The sequence below is a fragment of the Engraulis encrasicolus genome, chromosome 14 (genome assembly GCF_034702125.1).
Source record: "Engraulis encrasicolus isolate BLACKSEA-1 chromosome 14, IST_EnEncr_1.0, whole genome shotgun sequence".
Lineage (NCBI taxonomy): Eukaryota > Metazoa > Chordata > Actinopteri > Clupeiformes > Engraulidae > Engraulis > Engraulis encrasicolus.
The window spans coordinates 52,278,693-52,299,945 of NC_085870.1; the positions used below are offsets into that span (position 1 = coordinate 52,278,693).

The 21,253-nt window shown below is 43.9% G+C and overlaps 1 protein-coding gene across 4 annotated transcripts in view; it reads right to left on the reverse strand.

The window, feature by feature from the left end:
- Positions 1 to 21,253, reverse strand: part of raf1b (Raf-1 proto-oncogene, serine/threonine kinase b) — a 46,286-nt gene that overhangs the window by 16,601 nt on the left and 8,432 nt on the right. Inside the window, exons 2-8 of one of the 4 annotated variants that reach the window (XM_063216084.1) lie at positions 11,755 to 11,984; positions 10,890 to 11,002; positions 9,717 to 9,816; positions 8,777 to 8,934; positions 7,518 to 7,610; positions 1,138 to 1,291; positions 110 to 244 (exon numbers count right to left, since the gene is read on the reverse strand). In XM_063216084.1, coding sequence (XP_063072154.1) covers positions 110 to 244; positions 1,138 to 1,291; positions 7,518 to 7,610; positions 8,777 to 8,934; positions 9,717 to 9,816; positions 10,890 to 11,002; positions 11,755 to 11,961 — 960 coding nt within the window. In that variant the 5' untranslated portion in view covers positions 11,962 to 11,984. Of the gene's footprint in view, positions 1 to 109; positions 245 to 1,137; positions 1,292 to 7,517; positions 7,611 to 8,776; positions 8,935 to 9,716; positions 9,820 to 10,889; positions 11,003 to 11,754; positions 11,985 to 21,253 lie in introns of all 4 variants that reach the window. The other 3 variants (XM_063216083.1, XM_063216086.1, XM_063216085.1) reach the window with 3 other exon arrangements.

The following is a 21,253-nucleotide window of genomic DNA, read 5'->3' on the forward strand; positions in this document are numbered from 1 at the left end:
GCAATGGCCATGCTGAGGGATAGGGGTCTGTTTACGGGGGCATGCTACAGGCACAGCCAACACGCCAGGCCAGATCTGCTGGTGTCAGTGTCGCGTGGTTTCTCCTGACCTTTTTGGGCCGTGGCGACTCTTGTTGGGCGGTGGCAGTATCGCTTAAGGGATTGGAGAAAGAAACGGTCCCTACTCTTCTCCTGTGGCCAAACCGCCGACTCCAAGAGCTAGCAGGCGCTTTCAGTCTATCTAGCTACACCCATCACATCGCATCACATCACATCACATCATACAACCAGCAGCCAGCACAAGGAAAGGAAGGGAGTGGAGGGAAGAAGAAGAAGAGGAGCAGGAAGAGTAGAGTGAATGGTTGACAGAGGTGTTTGCGTAAGAACAAAGACACCACAAGATGATGGCCTGAAAAATCTACCATCGTCATTTGTTTCAAATAAAACATTTAAGTTCAAGCTTGCGCTCATTATGACAAATGCACACACGCAGACACATACTAAGAAGATGCAGACACAAACAAGTTATCTCTCGCTCTCTCTCGCACGCTCACATACAACTTTCCAAAACACCTAGAGAGGATGGAAAAAAGAGGAGGAGGTGAGGGGAGGGAGAGAAGAAGAGAGATAGATAGGCTGAGGCATGCACAACACTCTTTGATAAGAGACACAAGAATGTGGACAATGCATACCAAAAAAAACAACACTTGGGCCGAGCCCAAAGATGAGAGGAAGGGAGGGAGAAGAAAGGAAAGATGTCAGCTCTTTGAGGCTGCTTAAAGGGGATAAAAATAACTCTTGCTAGCATGTGGGCTTTCACGTGTGGCCTATTTAGAGACAAGGTGATGTCACAAAACAAGTCAAAAACACCAGGGAGGCTCCTCAAGCCATATCTCCACTGAAGCAACACATGACAAAGGTCAAGATTTTTTCTTTTTTTAAAAGCAAGATAAAGAGTATGTAAAAACAGACCGATTTTGGGGATAAGTACTGTATATCCGCTTTTGTCTGCAATTTTTTTTTTTTAAATCCCCATTTTGCCTGAATACTGAATAAAATTCTAACTTCGCTATCAGAAAATGTCAATTTCAAATTGTCATCGTTAAACCCATTGAGAGGTATTCTTAAAGATCCTTACCTCGAAGGCGGTGCCGTCAACAGGCATGGTGGTGCTGACCATGTGTACGTTGGGCGTGGAGGTGGACCGCTGGCGTAAGGGGGGCATGACGCCCGCCGGGGGGTACGGGGCGATGTAGTTGAAGGCGTGAGGCGTCGAATGTCTGTGGTGGGAGCTGTAGAGAAAGATAGATAGAAAGATTGGCGCGCACGTTAAGTCATGAGCATAATGTTTAAACAATATTTGATTTTTTAGGCCTTTATTGACAGGACGGTGTGTAAGAATGAAAGGAAAGGAGAGGGTACAAGAGATGGGGGAGGATTGGCTAATGACCTCGGGTCGAATTCGAACCCTGATCCCCAGATCATGGTAGGGCGCAGTGGTGCCCTCCAAAGGAACACCTTTTATTTTCAATATACACGTGCACAATTAACCTGACTCTCGCCAGCTGGTATGTTTCACCTTTGTCTTCACAATACCATCTGGGTATCCCCCACAACCAATACATTTTCGAATGATGCTCCTTATCAAAAAGTCCTTGCACGTGATTGAATAAACAAACCTGCTCTCCTCTTTGCTGATGAGCCACTTCAGCCAATCACATTAGTGTTTAATGTCCTGATGTCTGTTATGGATGCCTTTTGCAAGCCTGATGTGATGTAGGCTGTGACAAGACTGCTATGGGAAACAGATTTCCCCTTAGGGGCAATAAAAGTCTATCTATCTAACTCGACCCGTGACGCAGCTGAGACCGACAGGTGGAAGTGGAGCCATAACACCGCCCATCAATGGAAAATCCCACCCGGCGATCCTGATTTACTCATTCATTCGGGAATGATTCTGACTTTCACGAGCCAGGTCATGAATGAGGTTAATGCACAATGACAATTATACAGATGTGCGTGGTGAGCTTGAAGAGGTTGGTGACACGGAAAGTAGAGGAAAGGCCTGAAGTTTGCTTGACTTTTGATACCAATGACAGTTGCTGACAACCACTGAAAATGTGCAGCATGACTGTATATCTATGCCTCAGTCATCATCAGCCTGAAGACATGGTATTGCAAATACACTATGTTAGTTTAGTCTGTTCTGGCCTCTACTGTTGTGTTCTTGGAGGAACTCGAGACTGTTTACATTACTTTGCATGATTTAGCCTTTGATGCCTTTGATCCAAAGTGACGTCAAGAAGAGCCACTGTAAACAACAACAAAAGTGTGTGGAAAAACAGAGAGCGCAGACGTAATAACTAGAACGCAGATGGGGAGGGGGGCGGAGGCTCAATGAGCTAAGACGCCATACCATTACGCCGGCGACCCAGGTTCGGTTCGATTCAGACCCAAGGTCCTTTGCCGAGCCTTCCCCCCTCCTCTCTCTCCCACTCATTTCCTGTCACACTCTTGCACTGTCCTGTCTTGATTAAATGCATAAAAAACCCACAAACATATTTGTTAAAAAAGAATGCAGAAAGATTTGAGATGAGTAGGGTTTAGTGAGCAGCTGATCTAACTGGCTAGTGAGGCAGCTGATCAGGCAGCCTTGTGACTGAGTGAGTGCACCGTGCTGAGGCTGATGTAGACATCTGCTGACCAGACCAGCCCTACTGACCACTGCTACTGCCTGGAAAACACCAGAGGAGGAAGTACTGAGACGAAAGACAGAGAGAGAGAGAGAGAGAGAGAGAGAGAGAGAGAGAGAGAGAGAGAAATACACAGACAGACAGAGAGACAGAGACCGAGACAGACCGAGAGAGACAGAGAGAGAGAGAGAAAGAGAGACAGAGAGAGACAGAGAGAGAAAGAGAGACAGAGAGAGACAGAGAGAGACAGAGTTGTTGTTGTTGCTGCTGCATCCTTGCAGTGCTGTGCTCTACAGCTCATTCCAATAGCCTCATCAGTCATGTCACACTGCTAATGTGCAGAGCCAGGCCCTGTGGGGCGAGCATCACAGGCCAACTCCAATGGGCCAACTATCGTTCTGTCCCCATCATCAGATCCATCTCCTGGATCGATGGGAGACTACAGTATGGGCGCCTTCAAAGGCACATCCTGGATGGGTGTCTGTCTGTGGCCTTAACGGCTGGCAACAGTGGAGGCTCCAAAGACATCAGGAGGAGCTTTTATAAGTTCTTAACAGCTGCCTGTGCAATGGGAGTAAACAGTACTAAAAGACCACAACACTAAAAGACAACCTTTAAGTATCAGAGTCATGAGATGAAGAGGACTAGGAGTAGTTCTGTTTAACACGTAATATGCTTTATTAATGCAACACTCATGAAGGGCAGTCATGGGTAAGTAGTTAGCACGTCAGACTTGTAGCTCAAAGTTGGCCGGTACGACTCCCGACCTGCCAGGCTGATTACTGGTGTAATTAACCAGTGCTGTCCCCCATCCTCCTCCATGACTGAGTTACCCTGAGCATGCTACCGCCCCCCCGCACTACTCCCTTCATGCGCCATTGGGGGCTGTGCCCTTGCACGGGTGAGGCATGAATGCAATTTCGATGTGTGCAATGTACACTTGTGTGCTGTGGAGTGCAGTTTCACAATGACAATGGGAGTTGGATTTTCACAGGAGGCCTTTCACTTCACTTGATAAAGGCTTTGTTCACATCAGCTCATTATAAATTTGACACAATAAAGCCATGTTTACAATAGTTAAAGTTTGTCTCTGGATGAAGAGATTTCAGGGCTGAATCTTGTAGTAGGGACAATTTGGGTGGTGTCCCACCCCTACATCCATGGCTGAAGAAGCCTTGAACAAGGCATCTTACTTCACATTGCTCCAAGGACTGTAAACAATACCCTAACACCTTGGCCAAGCGTCTCCTAGTTCTACAAGTGATATAAAGTAGTCAAGTTATGCTGGTCCCCATGCAAGTCCATCAGTTTCAGGCACTTGAAAAGTGATTAATTAGACATAATGCCAGGGATGGAGCTGTTTGCAGACAGCAACTTACATGTGTAAAAAAAGCTGTGTTGACGGAAATCCTTTTCATTCCAAGACAGTAAAAACAAACCAGTGTGGAGGTAGCCTTGATGAATAGTGCTTCTGCCCCATCACAATAGAGAGCAGCAGTTCAGAAGTGACGAGCACTAGCTCACCCATCAGATAAGACAGAGGAAGGGAGGGAGCAGACTTTGAAGCCAAGATAAATATCTGGAGGCTGCTGCTCAGTGGCCTACTGCTTCAGGAGAAGAAGAGTCTCCCAACACGTACAGGTGTATCCACAGTAGGTCTAAGGCCATGAGAGGTCGTACTATAATCAAAGGTGAAAATGGGAGTGGCCGGTAAGATTGTGTGGGGGCGCATGCGCGGGCGGGCGCGGGCGCGCGCGCGCGTGTGTGTGTGCACGCGTTGTTTTAGGTCAAACCAGCTAAACCTTGAACACCTCAACATTCTATGTATTAGGTTCATTATGTCTATCTGTTTAACTTAAACACTTTAGGTTTTGTTTTGCCTTAAGACATGTAAAAGTTTTTATCTTTTACCTGACATGTTTTGACGGTGTTACTTCCGTCTTCATCAGAGGCTCACTGTGATGTTGATGAGTGACGTATTGCTAAAATCAGCTGATGTTGTTGTGGAGGTGGGTCATTCCATGTCAATTCACACGCCCTCCCCACATGACCCTCTCCGATTTACCCGATATCTCACATACAGGTACCTTTTGATGTCAATTGAAAGAATACAAAGTATTAGCACCCTACGTCTAACGGTTGTAGAGATGAAGCCCTCCAAAGTTGGGGTGCCATGCCCACTTTTCAAGCCTGTGAATTGCATACAAAATTTACAAGCAGATTTTGACACCTCTGGTTTTAGTTTGAAGGAAGATACAGGCCTAAAAATCACCACGGCCCCTCAATATGACCCTGTCTACCAGATGATGTACTTACAAATAACATGCCTTAATTATTTTTGGCTATATTAAGCCTTAAAAACTGAATTTGTGAAAAACGTGATGAAGAGTCTTGCCATTTTGCGGTTCCAGATCTTGGAAACTATGTATGCTTTGGGAGTTATAATTGATGTTCCATCATATTTGGGAACTGTACAGTGTATTCCAAAAAAAGTAGGGCACTCAGACTTTTAATGATGGAATAGGAGGGACTCAAAAACTGCTTTTGGACAAAATGACCTTACGGTACCCTCTACTTCAGGCCTCAAATTAACCATGTGGGCACTTGATGACTGGAACGCCCTTTTAACCCCATGTAGAGTAGCACTGTATCAAACATTCAAGCTTGGAAAAACGTTGTTTTTCAAAGTTTTTCATATTAATCTTGGCCTTCAAAGTATATGTTTCTGTCTATGTCTTACCACAGTGTCTGTTTTGTCTGCTGCCATCTGCTGGTCAAAAAACGGAACAGTGTAATGTAAGAAAACAAAAGGGGATGGAAAATTTTGCCCATAATTTACCAATAAAGTACCTTAGAAATCTAGACGCCCCTAGGGTTAAGCTAGCTAGGCACTTTAATTCTACAGTATATTGCTATATATTAATTATGATTTTAACAAGCATTATGCAGAATGCTCAATCATGATTACATTTCTACCAGGACACCCCCACCACCATGAGTGCGTTGCAATAGGCAACCTTGCCTCCTCCACTTGCTTCTCTCCTCGTACCAGGAAGTAATATGTCATGATGACATCACTGACAACAGCATTATATTTTCAATATCTTGCAAAAGCTCAATTGTAGAGTCTTTTTCTCATTTGCAATTGGGATGGTGAATGAAAAACAGTCCCTCAAAAGTTGTTGTGGCTAGGCTGGCAGCTGGGAAACTTTATCGTTTTCTCCACGGAAGAGGGGCCAGGAGGCGGGATGAGGAGACAAGCGCAAGTGGAGGAGGCAAGGTCGCATATTGCAATGCACTCCATGTCTGGTAGAAATGTAGTGCAGGGTGAGGGCATCTTGGACTGGCATCATGATTGAGCATTAAGCAGTCACACTTAGGAAATTATTTAAACTATAAATATTCATCATGCTTTTTAAAATCATAATAAATATATAGCAATATACTATACAATAATTACAGTGCTTTATTGGTAAATTATGGGCAAGATTTTCTAGCCCCTTTTGTTTTCTTACATTACGCTGTTGTTACTTTTTTAAACCAGCAGATGGCAGCAGACAAAACAGACACTGTGATAAGACATAGACAAAAAAAACTTATACTTTGAAGGCCAAGAATTAATATGAAGAACTTTGAAAAACAAAGTTTTTCCAAGCTTGAATGTTTGATACAGTGCTACTGTACATGGGGTTTAAAAGGGCGTTCCAGTTATCAAGTGCCCACATGGTTAATTTGAGGCGTGAAGTAGAGGGTACCGTAAGGTCATTTTGTCCCAAAGCTGTTTTTGAGTCCCTCCTATTTTATCTTTTTAAAGTCTGAGCACCCTACATTTTTTGGAATACACTGTACGTTTTCCCAAATATGATGGAAAATCAATTATAACTCCCAAAGCATACATAGCTTCCAAGATCTGGAACCCCAAAATGGCAAGACTCTTCAACACGCGTTTCACAAATTCAGTTTTTAAGGCTTAATATAGCCAAAAAATAATCAAGGCATGCCATTTGTAAGTACATCATATGGTAGACCGGGTCATATTGAGGGGCCATGGTGATTTTTAGGCCGGTATCTTCCTTCAAACTAAAACCAGAGGTGTCAAAATCTGCTTGTAAATTTTGTATGCAATTCACAGGCTTGGAAAGTGGGCATGGCACCCCAACTTTGGAGGGCTTCATCTCTGCAACCGTTGGACGTAGGGTGCTAATACTTGGTATTCTTTCAATTGACATCAAAAGGTACCTGTATGTGAGATATCGGGTAAATCGGAGAGGGTCACCTGGGGAGATTCTGGGGAATCATGTGAATTGACATGGAATGACCCAGGTGTGACCTCCCTGCCAATAATGACAGGTTGGTCACACCTCCTGCTGTTAGAGTTGTCCTCTTAGGATGGAGATCAGAAAGTGTAGCCCAAGTACCATGAACAGGGATGAGGGGGCATACATGCTCTCACACACCTGGACCACCATCCTAAGGGGACAACTCTAACAGTAGGTGGTGTGACCAACCTGTCATTATTGGCAGGGAGGTCACACCTCCACAACAACATCAGCTGATTTTAAAGCACGTCACTCATCAACATCACAGTGACCCTCTGATGAAGATGGAAGTAACACCGTCGAAACATGTCAGGTAAAAGATAAAAAACTTTTACATGTCTTAAGGCAAAAGAAAACCTAAATGTTTAACCTCAACAATCTACCATGACCTCTGACAAGTACTGTAGCTAAGTGGCTCCGAGCCTCCAACTACTCATTTTGTCTGAGACAAGCCACAAGCAAGCCTTACTAGTGTTGATCGTTCACGCACGACTGAAGTTACTCACCTGATTGGGAACCTGGATAAGGAGTCTCTCATTCGCCGACTGGTGAGAGGGGGGAGGGATGGACCCCCTCCTTCACCTGGAGTTTGGAACAGCCTGCAGAGAAAAAAAAATGAATTGGTCGAGCAGAAACGCACGCACACACACACGTACACACACACGCACATAGACATTAACACATTGCTTTTTTTTATTTGCGTTGGCTGCAAAAGACTGCAATACTCAACTCATTGATTAGCTATGCAAGATGGGAAATGCTCCACAGCAATATGGTCATCTGTACGACGCCCTAAAGGTTTCATGCTAAAAAGTGCCAATACTATTCTCGTAAGTATGCATACCATACCGTTTCTATTCATACTATGCTATCTTTGTAGGACACAAAATGACAATGGAAAATGTGCTTTATGAATACATTTCTATTGATTTCTGAACATTGAAGTTACAGGGAAACAAGTAGGCTATGGAGGTGCACTACAAAAGCTAGTAAACGAGTGAGCAGTGATGGGCAAGACGGAATCACTAGTTACAATCTAGTGCCACATATTCCAAATGACCTTGTTTTACCAGTCCAATTCAACCAGGTGTCTTTCAACCAGTCAATCTCCTGGCTGAATTGGACTGGTAAAACACAGTTATTTGGAATATGCAGCACTGAATTGTAACTAAGGAATCCATTTTGCCCACCACTGCGAGTGAGCATTCTGGACGCAGCCTTACCAACCCTAACCATGGCTGGAGCAGGAAGACAGCCCTGCAGTGCTCATAACCAGTGAATGGCTCTTTGTGCAAAGGCCCACTTCATTTTCATTGATAGTCATCTACAAAAGCCAGACTCCAAAGGCCACATTGTAATGTCAGTATGCAAAAATCCTATTTCTGCGTGTTTGAAGTGGACTCAACATCAACGTCCATGTTGGAGGCCATGATATACGCATATAAAGGAGGCAGTGTACAGGGTGACGTGTGTACAGTTATTCAGCATTTTTTGCTATAGCCTATTCAGTTCTTCCAGTGTCATCATTGCTAGTTCTGGTTTCACTCATTCAGCTCACATAGCTGTCATTTAGCCTGGCTTAAGGCAGCAGTTTCTCTATGCTAAGGTCTTTCAAGATTAATAAAAGTTACTCTACTTTACTCTTTCTCTAATGTTTGTCTTTCCGTGTGTGTGTGTGTCTGTGTGTGTGTGTGTGTGTCTGTGTGTGTCTGTGTGTGTCTGTGTGTGTCTGTGTGTGTCTGTGTGTGTGTGTGTGCTGACGTACAGGAGCTGTCGTATGTTGCTCCAGTCCACACACATGGTGGGCACTTTGGTGCTGCAGTGTTCGTGGAACTTATAGCCACAAGTCTGGCAGCGGAAGCCATTCAGAAGGAACTTCTGACAGATGTCACAAAAGGCTAACTTCAGAAAAGTTTTCCGAACCTAAGAGAGAGAACGAGGAGAGAGAGAGAGAGAGAGAGAGAGAGAGAGAGAGAGAGAGAGAGAGTGAGAGAGAAAGAAAGAGAGAGAGAGAGAGAGAGAGAGAGAGAGAGAGAGAGAGACAGAGACAGATACACAGAGAGACAGAGAGCAAGAGAGTTTATTATAAATTGGGTGACTGAACACAAAAAAGCACAATCTGCGAAAGTACCTCACTTTAAAATTCCATGCACTCTAAATATCATGTGCCATGAAATATGACTCAGGGCAGGCAGTTAGGAATGTATCCAATAGCACATGTTCTTTCCAAGATGAACGGCAATCCGTTTACTAGATGTGACAGGCCTGCCATTAGCGCTAAGCATTACTGTCTGTACCTCTGCAGACAGTGTTTAAAACTTCTCAAAATTCTGTAAAACACAACAATGATAAAATAATGACAACAAATAAAATGACTATATGCATGCATGCCTGTGTGTGTGCATGTGTGAGTGTGTGTGTTAGTGTGTGTGTGTACTAAGTGCATCCATCCCTGTGTGTGTTGGTGTGTTTGTGAGCGTGCATGTGTGCATGTTCATCATGTGGTGAAGTGGGTAGTTTGGGCCAGGTCAGCTAAACCCTGAATGTCTCAATCATTCTACCAGCACCTGTGAGAAGTGGCTGCAACCACGTTTCCCAGAGAGGAGCGGTGACCACAGGCTGGGAACGGTGTATATGTGTGTATGTGTCTGTGTGCGTGTGTGTGTCTGTCTGTCTCTTAGTATGTGTGTCCATGTGTAACTCACAAAGTTGTGTGTGGTGAGAGGTACGTGGTCCAACACCTCCACCAGCAGCTCCTCTCCTGTGAGTGAGGTAGAGTCTGTACTCCAGTCCATACGAGCCTTCCTGCTGCACAGGACACATAACAACAACAGACTTGGAGTTCTGAAAAATAGGAGGAGGATGCCACAGCACTCTTACGTCCTCCCCCCTTTTTTGATATGTTCTACATCTTGGCCAACGAGCACCTTCAAACCACTACATGTTCTACTCCAGCCCTCTGTTTGTTAAGTGGGCTTCGAGTTGGACACTGTACTTGGAACAACTTGGATAGAATAAAATAACGTTCAAGTATCTAGTCAATGGTCTAAGTCTTCAGAAAGTACTGAGGAGAAATTAATAAAGCTTTTGGAAATTAAAAATATATGTAATTCTTACGTATTCACGATTACTCAGCCTGCCTCTATTCACCACTGTGATGTCCCCCATATCCTTCATGTGATGCACAAAACAAACGGCCTTTTAGTAGCCTTCAATGAGCGAGGGATCAGTTATAACCTGCCATGACCTCAGAAAGGTTTTGAAAAGACACAAGGATCTCACACAGCTAAAAATTGCTCTGGCTGAACTACAGGTTTGTTTATGCCATTCGGCCTTTAGAAATATCTCCTTGCAGCAAACGAAATGACACACAATGTCAAAATAAATGCTGTGGTGACACGGTGGCAAGAGGAGGGCTATATCTGTTGCAAAACGCTACCGCAATGTGGCACGCATGGTCACAGCTCAGCAGTGGCCTCTCTAAGATGGCCATGAGGTCACAAAAACAGCCGTATCCCAACATTGCATCACCAAGACCCATTTGCACCAACACCAACAAGTACAGTGCAAGTACAACTGTTACCATAAAAAACTTAAAAACTTGGCCCTTAGTCATCATTAGCAAGTGTTGAAGGTGAAGATTGTGAACATCTCAGGAAAATGTGCAGGACAAAAGGCTGACTGTAATTTTCGGAGTGAGGAGTCCACACACTTCAAATCCATTTTTTTATTTTTTATTTTATTTTATGGCTGGATAACGTTTAGACTTCAACAGACTGTTGAAGTCGAAACATAACACAGCCATGAAATTGAAACAAAAAAACAACAAAAAGTTTTTGTGTGGAAAAAGTGTGTGTACTCATCATTAGCATGTGTACCTTCTCTGGCCTGGGGTGAGTCTGAAGACAGCACAGCATTCAGGCTGAAGCCCTCTGACCTTCAGGGCCTTGATGAGGCAGCTGTGCAAGGTCATGCCTGGGCGCGCGTTCACCTGGAGGAGCGGTCAAAAAGGTCAAGGTCAAGGTCAAGGAATACTCATTGTCCCCAAGGGGGTAGTTTGACTCATATAATGCATATACGTACACACAATCACAATAGGACACAACTGAACACAAAAACATTTAACAAATCTTAACAGGCATAGCTTTTCTGCTACATGTTGCACAAGCTGTGAAATTGCATTTGTTTGTCAGTAAATGTGAATAAAACCACCAGATATAGTTTTGTGGTACAGTTGGGCAAACCTACACTCCTCCAACATAATCTGAAGTCCATCGAGAGCATCAGGATTGACCTACCACAGTGCTATGTTGAATTGGGCAGGTACCCATAATGTGCTAGCCTAGTCCACTTTTATAAAACACACATTATAATAATAATGACCATATCTGAAATTACCATCAGGTGTGAATCACTTACTTGCCTGGTTAACACCAGACACTCTCACAAGTGAGATAGTCTGGAGGCTACCTACGCAATTTCTCGTAGGAAAGGTGTGGTTTACGATTGCCCATAACCATTTATGGGGCATTTATTTGGCATATAAACAGCCCATAGCCAATCATGTCAGTTGTATCGATTAAAACAAACTGCAATCTTCCATTTGTCAAGCCTTTCCACCCTTTCCCACTCTCTAGTTGGTTCCCTCACTCTGGTTCCCTCGCTTAGGGCAGCTGCCATGCTGCCTTTCAGATCGGACCGAGTGTGCAAAGCAGCATGGGATTTCCCAGGCTAGTGACCTACCACGGTGCGCTGCTGATTGGGTAGGTAGACCCGTATTGTGCTGCTGGCCTTGGAGGAGTCCGGGAGCTTGCCATCGTCCGAGGCGCGTCTCTGGTGGAAGCCCTTGATGAGGGTGGGGGACATACACGCTTCATCAAACACAGAGTCCTTGAACCCAAAGCCATTGCTCAGAGACTTCAAGGCCCCCTGGATGTGCGCCATCGCCATAGACCTCAATGGACTTCAGTGATCTGGAGGAGAGGAGAGGAGAGGAGAGGAGAGGAGAGGAGAGGAGAGGAGAGGAGAGGAGAAGATAAAAGGGAAGTCAGTCAGTACAATCCCAGTCAACTTCACACTTACACTGAATACCTTACTAACATCCCAAAAAAAGAGGATCTGGTCAGTAAACTATGCAATGCAGTTTGTTTATCTATACTGTACAAATGAGTAAATTACGTGACCTGAAGGAGCTCTACTAAACACTGATCTACACGTATACTGCCAATACATCTATCCATTCCACACACTATATACACATAGACCAGTGATTCTCAAACTATGGGCTGGGGCCCACTGGTGGGCCCTGAAGGTATTCCAAGTGGGCCTTGAGATTATTTTCTAAAAAAGTATAATCATATTTTGGTGTGTGTTGCTGTTGATTTATTTGAGTTTTATTCCTAATTGGGTCAGAGGTGTACCCCGAACATTTTTTGACAATTTCAAGTGGGCCCCAAGTTGAAAAAGGTTGGGAACCCCTGACATAGACTATACACAGTACAAGCGCTCAAGCTTAATCTGGGGTCAACAATTTGAGAAATACTGACTGAACTACAACTATACCGTGCAGTTAGTCCATATCTTATAGAGGCTGGTTCAGGGTCTCAGGTAGCGCATTCAGGCCGACTGAGAACCCTGCTGGAGCCCGTTCCAGCACCTAATCGCGAACCGACCGTCGTGTTCACGCCAGAGATATTTGCGTTCGCGAACCGGAAAATTGGTTCGCAATGCGAACCACAAAATACTAGGTTTTTCTCTGCGAACCGTGACGACAGCGTGTTCGTCAGCAGGTTCATCCGGGTAACACAGTCACGTGCGGAAAAAGTTCAGAGCCCTGTATGAACACTGGCGGTTCGCAGACATACACTTTAGTGCCGAACGTAACTGGTGCGAGCACCGACACCGGCTCCGTTCTGGTCGGCCTGAAAGCCATAAGGGAGGCCTCCCTGGGATCCATCACAGGGTGAATAAAACAGAATTGAAAGATGTATGAAATATGTTTAGAGGGGGATACTAAACTCTTTTTCCTTGACATCTGAGAGGGCGGTTTTACTCTGAGAGGGGCGTTTTTTCACTCTCCTCTATATCCCAGGGTCAGCAGTGCACTACAGACTGCTGTACAATGGAACAGCAGCCAACCATCCAGCCAGCAAGGCATCTGGTCCTCATTTACACAAACCCCTGGTCCTACCATCACCACCATCCCTGCTGTTACCCATAATCCCTCAGCCTCTCAGACAACACACCTCACCCTCTCAGCTTCTCACCATTACCTACCAGCCCTGCCGTTAGTCTCTCATCATCATCATCATCATCATCATCACCATCACTAGCATCGCCCACCCCACTCAACGCTGCCCACCCACCAACCTACTCCACTCCATTCCACCTAAAACCTTCTCCTAACCCTATAACCCATACATACTGTGCAAGTAAACCTTGTTCTTACAAAATGCACCGTGTTAACAGCATAATGCAGCATAAAACAGCTGGAGGGCCACCCATTTACAGACCAGCCTTCCACCATGGCTGGCATGAATCGGGCAGTCATTATGAGTCTCTACTACACTCTCTCGCTCTACCCAGGCCAGGAATGCTGAATTCACAGTGAGGATGATGGTTTGTCAGACACGTAACTTATATTGTCTGGCAGGTGGAATCCATCACTTCATAGAAGTTCACCAACACCTCCACCACTTGACAGCAGCAGTGCAAAGTTCCTTTCTCCTACCTGGAATTCAGTTACGTCCAGGGGGTTTTCGTTTGGCAAGAGCACCAGTGCGGAGCACTACATTCGGGTCTGCTGTCAAACAGCTCTCTCTCACCACCACAGCAGCCCGTTTGGGTTCCCACAGATGATGCTTTGTGTGCAGAGGGGCTTCAGAGCAGAGCTGGTCTTGGCTGGGGTGGATTGGAGTGGAGTGGTCTCTGGCTGGCTGACTGCCAAGATGGGACCCCCCCCTAACTCATCAGGCGAGCGGCCTCACAGCCTTATTTACAAGGAGCTGACCCCTCCGTGAACCCTCACACAAATACATGCAAACACACAAACACATGCATACACACAGAAATATACTACAGATGCGCATGCGCGCACAACCACACACCCACCCACCCACACAGCGCGCGCGCACACACACCCACCCACACCCACACACCTTGTTTTCCACAGACCAATGCACAGCAAGGAAACACAGAGCGCGTGCGCACACAACCACCCACCCACACAGCACAACCACACAGCACAACACCACACACACACACACACACACACACACACACACACACACACACACACACACACACACACACACACACACACACACACACACACACACACACACACACACACACACACACACACACACACACACACACCTTGTTTTCCACAGACCAATGCACAGCAAGGAAACACAGAGCCCCATTGGCCAAAGAGGAGACCACTCCTCCTCCTCCTCCAAACTAAGGCAAACCCAGCCGGTAATAAACACACGCCGAGTTCCTAGAGCGACTCCAAAGAATGGACCTTGATTGAGCTCAGGTAAAAGTGTTATTTGTTGTAGCAAAATGCTCTGCTAATGAATATGAAATTATTGTCGACAAGTGGAAATTTCTCTTTGATTTACCCAACCTGAAGAAATGGCAGCATGTGTCTAGGGGAGGATACAGTCCAATGGTCTCATGTACAGTACACATGGCCAAAAATGTCCTGGCATGTTAGACATGCATTCGGTATCGGTATATGTAATGGATGTAGGGCTGCTACGATTAATCAACTACTCGACTATAACAATTAGTCGGCAAGAATTTTCATTGTCGACTAATCGTTTCATTTAATTCAATGCTTTTTTACTTACTTTTCTAATGCTTTATTACTTTGTTGAAACCTAAAATTGCCCAGCACGTATGAATTGGACGTTGTTATCTCGGAGTAAATAAGCTACTGTCATGATTTAAAGCTCATTGTGAGCTCAGGGACCTAATTTTAAAGGTTCCTTTCTTTTTTTCTTTTGGACTAATCGACTATTCGAAAAAATAGTTGCTAGATTAATCGGGAGAAAAATAATCGTTTAGGACAGCCCTAAATGGATGCCAATTAGAGTTGGTAGAACTCTCACAGAACGTTAGTTAACCTCCCTCCCGAAGCCTTATATAATTGAGTATCAGTAGCGCTGCGCTATTGGTCTGGACCTTAAGCTCAGCGATATCGTGCTGTGCCTCCCATGCCCGAACTGGAGTGTTGACTGATAAGTGGCGGGATCGAGCGCAGAGTAGATCACCTCAGTTAACTTACATATAAATGTGACAAAATCCTTATGATGGTGGAATGGCCATGTATGTGACAGCAGAGAAGCGAGGTCCAGAGACTGGACAGGCCAGCGTATCCTCATCTGGTCTGCTCACTCGTTTCCTTCTCAGAAGATCTAACTCAGTTGAAAATGCAGACACGCAGCATGCATATACCGTACTACGCACACACATGCATGCACCAAGCTGCATTAGAAACAATATAGGGTAGCCATGGCCTAATGAGATGGACTTTAGATCAGAGGATTGGAGGTCCAAATCCCCCATCCACTCCCTTTCTTTTCCATGCCTGAAGTGCCCTTGAGCAAGGCACCCAACAGTCACACTGCTCCAGGGACTGCAACCAATACCCTATACTTAAAATAAATGTGCTTCAGATAAAAGCGTCATCAAAGTGTAATTCAACTCACAGACAGATATAATATAACAATAACATAATAGAAGAATATAAAATAAATGTTACACACTTTAAATTCTTGGCCGTGAGTCTGTTGCCTTTATGTCATGCAGCAGTTTAAGCATTTTGCTGGCGCAACAGCAGTTGACCTCAAGTGTGCTGGCGATGACGGATATCTGCAGAATAAATCATTCGCACCATGTAATAACGACGGACCAAATGGGCTGTTGTAAAAATGAAAATAGATGTTCTGAGAAAACGTCGTCTGGGATGGGAACTCCCCCACTTGGCTCCGTAATAAGCAGCTGAAAAATCCCAACACTGTCTGCTCTGCTCTGCTCTGCTCTGCTCGCGCTGACCAACCAAAAGGCTTCTTCAGATATGGGGCCAACAATGGCTGCAAATTACGCTGCCAGCGCCTCCCATGCCGTCAGCTGAAGGGGAAAAGTGTGTGTGTGTGTGTGTGTGTGTGTCTGTGGACGGGGGTGTACAAGGTCACCAAAAAAAGAACATACACAGAAAACCTTGAAGAGATAATTCAACACTTAACTTACAGAGTCAGTCCAACTAGGAGAGGCTTCAGTTGGACTCTCCAAGTGTTGAAACAACACTGCAAAACATAAAGCTCCTTTAAGGCCAAAGGAAATATAATAAAAACACTGATGCCAGAGGACGCACGCACGCACACATGGCACGCATGCACGCAAGCAAAGAAAAGTCCAACCGTCTGCAGCAGCCTAATTCAAAACAGCATTCCAGCAGCGTTGGCTTAGCCTGTCATATAAAAAGCAGCACTTCAACTTCAGTCAGCGCTTACTGAAACTAAAGTTAAGGCTACCTGTAGCAGAGTAACACAGAGAGAGACAGAGAGAGAGAGCGAGAGAGAGAGACAGAACACTTCCTTAAACCCTGTCTGCTCCAGTCTCAGATGCTTCTGCTCTCAGTTATTGTTGTTGTTGTTGTTGTTGTTGTTGTTGTTGTTGTTGTTGTTGTTGTTGTTGTGTTGAGATGAGTATGTTCAAACACCGCTGCCAGGAGAGCGTCCGAGATGAGAGACGTTGATATGAACAGCGTTAGACCAGCTGCGTCCCAAAACATACACCACAGCAAAGCCAAGCAGGTCCAGCCAGTGCCACCTACCTCAAAGGCTTACTGTAAAGTGCCTCTCTAATGCTGGCAAACTACATTAGATTGCAACAAGAGCTTGTAAGAGAGATGCAATATTGCATCTTTCACAAGTTTGTGTTGCAATGTAATGTAGTTTGGCAGCATTAGAGAGGCACTGTACAGTAAGCCTTTGAGGTAGGTGGCACTGGCTGGACCAGTATTTTTGTATTTTTGTATGTCAAGTGCAAAGAAATCCTGCACACTGTCCATTCCACCAACAAACTTTAATACAACGTTTCGGTCATCCGACCTTCTTCAGCTAAAGTAACTTTAACTGAAGAAGGTCGGATGACCGAAACGTTGTATTAAAGTTTGTTGGTGGAATGGACAGTGTGCAGGATTTCTTTGCACTTGACTGACAACCCCGCTGGGATAACATCCTACGCACCTGCCCAACTACAGAGGTGTGCAAAAGCGTCTTTATTGAACTGTATTTTTGTATGACCATCACAAAAATTGCATGCTTGCAAGGTAGGCTACATGTTGCAAAAACACACGCACGCACGCACGCACGCACGCACGCACGCCATGTGGTTGTAAAGCAGTGGAACAGGACTGGAAGGAGAAAGTCAGCATTACTAAAGAGCGGCCAGGTCAGGAACTTGCTCAACTGGTAGGAGCAGTTACACTGTAGTTACCAGCAGCAACACCAAGAGCAACAATGTCACTGCTGATCTCTCTCTGTATGCCTCACTCTGTCTGTCTGTCTGTCTGTTCCCTCTCTCTGTATGCCTCTCACTCTGTCTGTGTGTGTGTGTCTGTCTCCCTCTCCATCCCTGTCTCTCTCGATCAAGATTAAAGAGTGCAAAAAACTATGCTCACAAGCCAAGCGAGGGAAAACAAATAAATAAGAAAAAGTTACAAAATAAATACTCATTATGCAGCATGCCTCTCTTTTTTGTGTGTGTCGGATGCACCAAAAGCATGGACTATGATGTGAAACTATGGCAAACAAGGGGGAAAAACCCATGGTACAAGATTACTGTATAGATCAACTCGCTGGTTTTAGATAGACTCCATGCTTCACTTTTTGCTGAGGTTGTGCAGTGCAGTGGTTTCCTAAGCAGGTTTCATTACGAATCATTAAAAACTAATAAAGGTCTTAGTGCACATTTCACTATTCAGCAAGCCAAGAACATTCCCATCTGAGCACAGTGTTGGGTGGTTGTGTGTCACGTAGGGCTGCACAATATATCGAAAATGTATTGATATCGCAATACCAAGAGTAGTGATACGCGTATCAGGAAAATGAATAAATTATCGCTAACAAGTTAAACATTTCTGTTTAGTCCAGGGGTCCCCAAACTTTTTTTCTCTGGGGGCCACATTATCATTCCTGACTGTGATCAGGGACTGGGATCAATCATGTGGGCTGCATACTAGGCCACTGCCTGTTACAGCCATAATTTCTAGCACAAAATAGTTCATCATTAAAAGTGATAATTTGCAAAAGAAGTGAGTACTTCACATGTTTTTTTCCATTTGAAATATCACAGGTATTCCTTTTAAATTCCAAGAACCATGTAAAAATAGCAAGGAAAGGTTAGAAAAATATGGTGATTGACAGTTTATGAGTGATACAATAGAAATGGTAGGCCTGTTTGTGGGTGGGAGACGTGACGCCTTGTTTTTTCGTAACATTGGTTAAAAACCTACAAAACTGTTTATTTCCTCTTAAAAACAAATATCAATAAAGAAGATATGGTACATTATGTTTCATATTAGTCTTAGATGAGAAGAAACTTTTTGCTAAGATTTATGTAAAGGTTTATATGTCAAATATCCTGCGGTGTGACTAACATTAATGAAACCTGGAATATAATATATATATATAAATTAACCAACAACATTTTGAATAATGTATGAAGCATTTGGCATGATTGCATAAATATTAACTTTATATTAAGATATGTGAATGTGAAAAAAACTGAAGACTGTAATATTAACTACAAGTTCAATTTCGTAACACAATTTGCGTCCTGTGGGGTGACATGTATGTCAATGTTTGTGAATGGGCAGCTGCAAGGCCAACTACAAGGGTCTTAAAGGGACACTGTGTTAGATTTTTAGTTGTTTATTTCCAGAATTCATGCTGCCCATTCACTAATGTTATCTTTTTCATGAATACTTACCACCAGCATCAAATTCTAAGTATTCATTATGACTGGAAAAAATGCACTTTTCATACATGAAAAAGGGGATCTTCTCCATGGTCCGCCATTTTGAAATTCTAAAAATAGCCATTTTTAGCTGCAAAAATGACTGTACTTGGACCACACTAGAAAATATTTGTTTATTACTTAGTAAACTTCCATGTAAAGATCAAATTTGGCAACAGGCAGCCCGGTTTCAATGAGCAGCATAGTTGCAGTACCTTTTTTGACCATTTCCTGCACAGTGTCCCTTTAAAGACTGGCTCCTAACCAGTCAGTACCTCAGTTATTGGAGAGTGCTGTGGAAGCTTAAGGTGACTATTAACCTCTTAATGTCTTCATATTGCAATGTTTCTGTCACGCAATGCTTAGGTTCATTTTATGGTGTCCTGTGGTGTGACTACTCTTATAGAGGGAAAAAAAGGTTTTTATAATTGAAAACATATATTAAGATTAAACACAATATCATTATCAAGTTACCATGAGCTCAGATGTCAGTCATGTATACAAAAGGATTAAAATTGCCATAATACAGTGAATTTCCTGTGGTGCGACTTAATTTTCCTGCGGTGTGACATGCCTATGCAATGTGTTGATGCAGAACACATTTTCCCAAAAGGCGAAATTCCACGGACCACTAAGTGCTTTATTTTTTTCTATATTTTTCCAATTTTTTCCATCATTTTTTTCAGAAATTGGAAAAACCTTTTTTTTTTGGCATTACGCCCTTAAACGTCAACCACCCTTGTATTACAGTGAGATGAGAAATTATCAAGACAAAAAACTTCTGTTGATTCACACTAGGTTAGTGAAAATTAAACTGTAGGAAGGCCTGTTGATAAACAAAATAAAATATTTAAAAATATATATTTTATCATTATTTTTTTCTGTGAGGATTGCTTCTTTGGGCCAGTTCAAATGGTGAGGTGCATGGCGGGCCGTATCCGGCCCCTGGGCCTTACCGCACGAATAGACCAGGCGCAATGCGATTCAAGCGACAGAGTGCAGCAGCAAGCGATACGAGCGATTGAAGAGACTACTAGAGTATGTCCGTACAGGCAGAAGGCAAAGCATTAAAACATTCCCATTGGCTGTGGTCACTGACGTCTATACAGTCATTGGCTGTCGCGGCTGGTCGCCGAACCGCGTCATAGAAAGTTGAAAGGATTTCAACTTCAAACTGTCGCTCTCGTCGTGCGAATCGCCTCTAGCACTAGAACTACCAGGATTTTTCTGCCTACCTAGAATTACCAGAGAGGGGTCATTTGACCCGGTGGCTTTTACCTAATACACTAATCACTCATTTTGTTATGGTAATGAGGCTGTTAGGGGCCGTGTGTGGGGTGAGGGGTGAGGGGGTCACACCTTACAGTGCTAACAGCCAAGACAGAGGGACAGACAGCTTCTTCCCAAGGGCTGTCAGCCTCCAAAATCAGTCACCACAGGTAAATAGCAACTTGCATGAAGATATCAGCAATAAAGACAGATAGCACAGTTGGCGGACAGTTTGTTACCGTTTTTCTCCATTGGTTTGGCTCATTTCTTGAAACTGAGATGTCATTCTCAAAACATGGACAAATCCCAAAAGTTTGCAGTTCCTCACAACAGAATGGCATTTATCATTGCTTTCATCAAATTTCAAATGCTTTTGTACATGTCTCAATCATTTAGTACATCCTTGCAAATGGTTATGTACAAGTATCCTACAGTTAACACAATCAGCTTACATTTAGTAGAATTTTCAACTGAATGTACCTTGCTGATCTATCCCAAATTGGTTGCTTTTCAGTGTAATAGTTGTCCTGAAAACATGTCAGCACATTTTCTTCATATAAGTCATCAATGAACGAACGTGTGAATGTCCCATGTGATCATGACGAATCATATGACTGCAACCAGATAATGGTTGAATTACAGTTTTTCTCGATTGGTTTGGCTCATTTCTTGAAACTGAGATGACATTCCTATAACCATTGGGTCATTTGGCCAGACATTCTTACACTTCTGCACAACAGTTCAGATAACTAGCAAAATGTCATATACCTCCCAAAACACCTCATTCTTGCATCAGCGCTAAACCGTCTCACATATAAATAGTCAGTACCATCAAAATGGCATAGATCCTTCTCAATTGCTTTGGCTCATTTGCATTCATTTAGTCCTTCTGTCAAAATAAACTGCGATGGTTCAGCATAAACTACATGGATCCTCATCACTC